Source organism: Priapulus caudatus, unplaced genomic scaffold (genome assembly GCF_000485595.1).
Source record: "Priapulus caudatus unplaced genomic scaffold, Priapulus_caudatus-5.0.1 Scaffold382, whole genome shotgun sequence".
Classification (NCBI taxonomy): Eukaryota; Metazoa; Priapulida; class Priapulimorpha; order Priapulimorphida; family Priapulidae; genus Priapulus; species Priapulus caudatus.
The window spans coordinates 225,082-232,107 of record NW_014577443.1 but is presented as its reverse complement, the minus strand read 5'-3'; the positions used below and the strand labels follow the sequence as shown (position 1 = coordinate 232,107).

Below are 7,026 nucleotides of genomic sequence, written 5' to 3'. Positions count from 1 at the left end.
TCGCCCGGCCCGATTTATTTTCACATCGGACATTGGCGAGCGGCGTGTCCAAGCTCGCACGCTGTTTAAACGCTGCCGGCAGCGTACAGAACGCTAGTGTGTCCTAGGTTCTTAAACTAGCTGTGCCTGGTCAACAGGCCGACACGAAATACACGCCAGCAAGCACTCGGTGTAAATTTGCACTGTGATTGTCTTGAAAAATTCTTACAAATTTATCCAATTGCGAATGCAAAATGTATTTTTATCGCACATTTGCTATGCAATGTTTGGCTGGAAAGTTCGCTGCTGTCGTGGGGTTTAGGTCGGGCAGCAGGCCTGGTGTGGCAGAACCGCAGCATCTGCATGATGTTGTTGTTCTGTCGGGTGGTGTCGGTGGGCAGCAGCGCTGGTGGTGCGACAGCAGCCGGCGTCATCATGTGTTTTGTTAGTGTCGGTGGTGTAGGTGGGTAGCAGGCTGTGGTGGCAGACCAGCAGCGCAGTCATCATGAATGAGTTTGTTACTGTGCGTGGTGTAGGTGGGTACAGGCTGCTGTGGTCAGAGCAGCAGCAGCACTATCAGGTCATGTTGTTGCTTACTGCGGTGGGGTAGAGTGCGGGCAGCAGGCTGGTGGTGCATGACAGCAGCAGTCATCATGATGTCTGTGTGTTTACTGTCGGTTGGTGTAGGCAGCAGCCTGGTGGTGCAGAGCAGCACGCATCATCATGTTGTTGTTACTGTCGGTGTGGTAGGTGGGCAGCAGGCTGGTGGTGCAGACAGCAGCAGTCATGCGATGTTGTGTGTTGTTTACTGTGGTGGGTGAGGTGGCAGCAGCTGGTTGGTGGCAGACAGCCAGTTCATCATTGTATGATTGTTGTTGCTTACTCGGTCGGTGGTGTAGCTGGTGGGCAGCAGGCTGGTTGGTCGCAGACAGCGCAGCTTATCATCATTTGTGTTGTTCGTCGTGGTGTAGGTGGGCAGCAGTGGGTGCAGAAAGCAGCGATCATCATGATGTGTTTTACGTCGGTGCGTGTAGCGTGGGCAGCAGCTGGTGGGTGCATACAGTCAGCAGATCATTCATGATGATGTTGTTCTTAGCTGTCCAGGAATAATCTTTCCCGGTAATCGCATCGGCGAATTCGCGATGTATTTCAGCCATTTTGCCTACGCTATCTTTTATGAATCGAGGTTGTGCGATGCAGCCAATGCGAGTGTAAAGCGGAAACATACGTGTTTACATAGTACTTTTATTTCGGCTGACTTTTGCCGCTCAATGAATGCCACGTTACCCGTTTTTATGACCTTTTAAACACAAGCCAACGTGACTTTTATAAGACAATCCTGCAGCTCCCCCCCCCTCCCCGTACATAATCAATATGCCGCCCCAGCACGTATACCACAGCCCGCTCTGTGCTGGCGCTGCATCGCCTCGCGCGGCTGGCTTTTCGGCGACCTTGATATATAAAGGAGGGATGTGATGTCGTGCGTCGAGGAGTCGCGATAGCCTGCCCTTCACATTCAAATCGCCTAGAATGTATTTCATCAAGTGTTTTGATATATAACGTAAGGAACAACATATTGATTAAAGTTTTAGACAATTATTTTTACTTGCCAACATGGCCGCGAAGTCCCAGCTTTAGCTTTCACTCGCCCGCGCCGATATTATTTCACTCGACATTTGGCGAGCGGGCGGTGTCAAGGCTCGCACGGATGTTTAAATCGCTGGCGGGCAAGCGTACAGAAATCGCTAGTGTGTCCTAGGCTTAAACTACGCTTCCGCCCCCGTCATGCCTGTCACAGGCCGACACGATAACTACGCCAAGCTGCACTGCGCGTGTAAAATTGCACTGTATTGTCTAGTAAATGCCCATATCAAATTTATCCAATTCTATGCAGCATAATGTATTTTGTAATCGCAGCATTCTTGCTATGCACAATTTTGTGGCTGGAAATTGTTCCCTGCTGTCGTGGTGTAGGTGGGCAGCAGGCTGTGTGTGGCCGACAGCAGCAGTCATCACTGATGTGTTGTTGACCGTGCGGTGGTGTGGTGGGCAGCAGGCTGGGTGTGCCAGACAGCCAGCCAGCAGTCACATGATGTTTTTGTTATCTGTCGGGGTGTAGGTGGGTAGGGCAGGCTGGTCGTGCAGACAGCAGCATCCATCAATGATGTTGTTGTTACTGTCGGTGGTGATAGGGGTCAGCAAGGCCTGGGGTGCAGACAGCAGCAGTCATCATGCTGTTGTTGTACTGGTCGGTGGTGTAGGTGGCCGCAGCAGGCTGGTGTCGCAGACAGAGCGAGTCATCCATGATGTTGTTGTTACTGTCGGTGGTGTAGGTGGGAGCAAAGGCTGGTGTTGCCCAGACAGCCAGGCAGTCGAGTCAATGATGTTGTTGTTACTGTCGGTGGTGTAGAACCGTGGCAGCAGAAGCTGGCTGGTGCAGACACACAGCAGTCATCATGATTGTTGTTACTGTCGGTGGGTAGGTGGGCAAGCAGGCTGTGCGTGCAGACAGCAGCCAGTCATCAATATGTTGTTGTTAGTGGTCGTGGTGTAGGTGGGAGCAGGCTGGTGGTGCAGACAGCAGCAGTCATCATGATGTTGTTGTTACTGTCGTGGGTAGGTGGGTGAGGCTGGCTGGTGCAGACAGCAGCAGTCATCATGATGTTGGTGTTCACTGTGCGTGTGTAGGTGGCAGCAGGCTGGTGGTGCAACAGCACGAGTCATCCATGTTGTTTGTTGTTTTATCTGGTCGTGGTGTAGGTGGGCCAGCAGCTGTGGTGCAGACAGCAGCACGTCCATTGCATGTGTTGTGTACTGTCGGTGGTGTAGTCGGCCAGCAGGCTGGTGGTGCAGACAGGAGACAGTCATGATTGATGTTGTTGTACTGTCGGTGGTGTAGGTCGGCAGCAGCTGGTGCGAAGACGCAGCCAGCAGTCAATCATCATCATGGGCTGCTTGTTACTGTCCGTGGCTGTAGGTGGGCTAGCAGGGCTGGTGGTGGCACGACCAGCCAGCAGTCATCATGATTTGTTGTTACTCCGTCGATGCGTGTAGTGGGTAGCAGGCTGGTGGTGCAGACAGCCAGTCAGTGCATCATGGGTTGTTGTTACTGTCGGTGGTGTGAGTGTCAGCAGAGCTGATGGTGCAGACACGCAAGCAGTCATCATGATGTTGTTGTTACTGTCGCGCTGGGTAGGGTGCGTACAGGCGGTGGTGCAGACAGCAGCAGTCATCATGTTGTTGTGTTGTTACTGTCGGTGGCTGTAGGTGGGCAGCAGGCTGGTGTGTCATGACAGCCAGCAGTCATCATGATGTTGTTGTTACTGGTCGTGGTGTAAGGTGGGCAGCAGGACTAGGTGGTGGCAGACAGCAGCAGTCATCATGATGTTGTTGTTACTGTCGGTGGTGTAGGTGGGTAGCAGGCTGGTGGTGCAGACAGCAGCAGTCATCATGATGTTGTTGTTACTGTCGGTGGTGTAGGTGGGCAGCAGGTCGTGTGCAGACAGCAGCAGTCATCATGATGTTGTTGTTACTGTCGGTGGTGTAGGTGGGCAGCAGGCTGCGTGTGTGCCCGACAGCAGGCAGCAGTCATCATGATGTTGTTGTTTACTGTCGGTGGTGTAGGTGGGCAGCAGCTGCTTGGTGCAGACAGCAGCAGCAGTCATCATGTGATGCTTGTTGTTACTGTCGGTGGGGTGGTGGGGAGCAGGCTGGTGTGCCGACAGCAGCAGTCATCATGTTGTTGTTGTTACTGTCGGTGGTGTAGGTGGGCAGCAGGCTGGTGGTGCAGACAGCAGCAGTCATCATGATGTTGTTGTTGTTACTGTCGGTGGTGTAGGTGGGTAGCAGGCTGGTGGTGCAGACAGCAGCAGTCATCATGATGTGGCTTACTCGTGGTGTGGTTAGCTAGGTCGGGGGCGGGCGGCTGGTAGCAGGCTGGTGTGCAGACAGCACAGTCATCATGATGTTGTTGTTACTTCGGTGGTGTAGGTGGGCGCACGGCTGGTGGTGCAGACAGCACGCAGCTATCATGATGTTGTTGTTACTGTCGGTGGTGTAGGTGGGTAGCAGGCTGGGTGGTGCAGACAGCAGCAGTCATCATCATGATGATGTTATTACTGTCGGTGGTGTAGTGTGGTAGCAGGCTGGTGGTGCAGACAGCAGCAGTTCTCATGTTGGTTGTTGTTACTGTCGGTGGTGTAGGTGGGCAGCAGGCTGTGGTGCAGCAGCCAGTCATCATGATGTTGTTGTTACGGTCGCGTGGCTGTAGTCGGTAGCAGGCTGGTGGTGCAGACAGCAGCAGTCATCATGATGATTGTTGTTTACTGTCGGTGGTGTAGGTTGGTAGCAGGCTGGTGGTGCAGACAGCCAGCAGCATCATCATGATGATGTTGTTGTACTGTCGGTGGCTGTAGTGGGGGTGCAGGCTGACGTGGTGCATGACAGCAGCAGTCATCATGTTGTTGTTGGTTACTGTCGCGGTGTTAGGTGGCAGCAGGCTGGTGGTGCAGACAGCAGCAGTACATCATGATGTGTGTGTTACTGTCGGGGTGGTGTAGGTGGCGGCAGCAGGCTGGTGGTGCAGACAGCAGCAGTCATCATGATGTTGTTGTTACTGTCGGTGGTGTAGGTGGGCAGCAGGCTGGTGGTGCAGACAGCAGCAGTCATCATGATACTGCTTGGCATGCTCAGCAAGTTCGGAGCGCTCTTCGTCACGATGCCAGACCCGATCATCGGCGGAGTCTTCTGCCGTCATGTTTGCTGCATTCACCGCCGTAGGTGCGTAACCTTGACCTCCCCCCAGGTGTGCCACCTCCCTCCCCGGGGGTCGCACGCCATCGCCCCGCCGCCCGGGGGCCACAGACCCCCCCCAGGAGGGGGGGGGCACCAGTGGAGTAGCCAGGATTTTTTAAGCAGGGGCCAAAAACAGACAACTCGCAAAATAGTGATGACTTAATATTTTAATGGTGCAATCTTGGTTGCGCCATGTAAAAAGGCGACATTGTGTCGTTGTTCTCTGCTCCTAATACGTAAACTGGTCAGCGGCGGATCAGGATTACGAGGAGGGGGGGTGAAACACAGGCGGGGGGTATGGGGGTCTCACCCCGAAAATTTGAAAATGTAATCGCAGAGATGGTGTTTGAGGCACTTTGAGTACATGTACAGCCTTCATTCTGACTACGACAATTCTCTTTTTAGTAGAACAATTCTTTCTTTTCTCTTTTTTTTTACTTTCGGATCAACAGGGGGGGGCCATGGCCCCTTTGCCCCCCTAACTACGCCACTGGGGGGGGCCGCACACCCCGCTGTCGCCCCACGGGATATATATCGGCAAGATCGCGTAAATTCAAATTACAATATATATATATATATATCAGCGAGTGTATAATAGGGATAATAGTCCCTATTATACACTCCTGATATATATATATATATCAAAGCTAATTAATAATAATCAATTATAATAATCTTATTACATATAAGGGGATATTAGCTCTTGAGTGTGTGTGTTATTATATATAGTAATATATATATATAATATACTATTACTGTGCCAGTCATTTTGTCCCCCCCCCCCCCCCCCCCCCCCCCCCCCCCCCCCCCTCCCCCCCCCCCCCCCCCTTAGGACGTTTAAAGACGAATGCTTGGCGACGAAGTGCCGTGGGTACGATAAATTGTTACTTGTGCGTAAAAAATTTAAGCAACTAATTGCGATAAAGTCATTTTCATTTTCGTTGCTGCCAAGTAAATTTTTTTCACTGGGACGATTTTTTAACTTGGTAAGGACTCACGTTAAACATAATCGTGCGACATTTTGCGTCTGCATTATCGCGAGCTTATCTCGTCAATGGACAAGCTGTTTTCATTATCAGCGGCTTCTCTGCAACCTGTCGTCATTGCTTTCATCGATTGTTTCAGGTATTTCGAATCTGCAGTACGTTGACATGAACTCCACGCGAAACATGTCTATTCTCGGATTCTCACTCTTCATGGGTCTCGTTCTTCCAGAGTGGCTGAAGAGCAACACAGATGCACTCCGTACCGGTAAGCACTAGCAGACGATACTGTAGTTAAATTAACGTCTCATCGGGATCAGGGGTTAACAATGACAAATTTGTCATGATTAACCCCCGGCATGATGCATGCAATATTAAAAGACAAATGCTTGCATACAATATAAACGCATTTAAACTTGATTGCACGCAACAACATAGGTGCGCTATCTAGCTAGTATATGCAGTTAGCAGTAATACCAGGCATGCCAAGTGAGCATGACCACAAATTCTTACATTTCTTAGTGGCACATTTGACGTGAACGATGTCTAAGCCTATAGACATGGTTGACAAAACCAACACAACCAAAAAAAACAACCAAAAAAACAACAACATTGTATGCAAATTGCAAATTGTATGCATTATAATAGCAGGGGTTAATTAATTAACATTATGACATTATATCGTTATCAACCCCCGATTACTGTAAATAATAACTGATAATAGTAACACCATATGTGAGCGTGACTGCAACTTTTTCTAAGCGCATTTAAAGTTACAGCTAGCCAAGCCTACAGCTATATATATTTGCTTCATAATCGCAGGGAACGCCGCGTTCGACCAGATTCTGTACGTGCTGCTCAGCACGGGCATGTTCGTCGGTGGCGTGCTCGGATTTATCCTCGACAACACCATCCCAGGTGAGTTCACAGCACAGTGGCTCACAGACACATGCGCGTGCGCGCCCACGTCATCATCACACGTCGCGCTGTATCACTTCTGTGTTGCTAAGACAAGTATTATATATATATATATATATAAACGACTTGTATTACACTGCAACACAACTTTATTCTGCTTTCTACTCGAGGGAGATGATATACAAACCAACGCCACACGGTAACAGAGAGCAGTGCTTGAGCTCAACTATATAATAAAGTAGGTGGCAGCACAATACTGATATGGTTACGGCCACTGCAGTGGGTTGCAAGCAACCCCCAATGCCATGGTGACGACTCTGTGTTGCTAATTTAAAAAAAGGCCTGGGTTAGC

General features: G+C 50.5%; 1 protein-coding gene across 1 annotated transcript in view; it reads left to right on the top strand.

Moving 5' to 3' along the window:
• LOC106809764 (solute carrier family 23 member 2-like) overlaps window positions 1-7,026 on the top strand; it is a 33,919-nt gene that overhangs the window by 25,583 nt on the left and 1,310 nt on the right. The window contains 4 exon segments of the mRNA XM_014812965.1: window positions 4,610-4,729; window positions 4,731-4,758; window positions 5,899-6,024; window positions 6,579-6,674. Of these exon segments, the coding sequence (XP_014668451.1) occupies window positions 4,610-4,729; window positions 4,731-4,758; window positions 5,899-6,024; window positions 6,579-6,674 (370 nt within the window).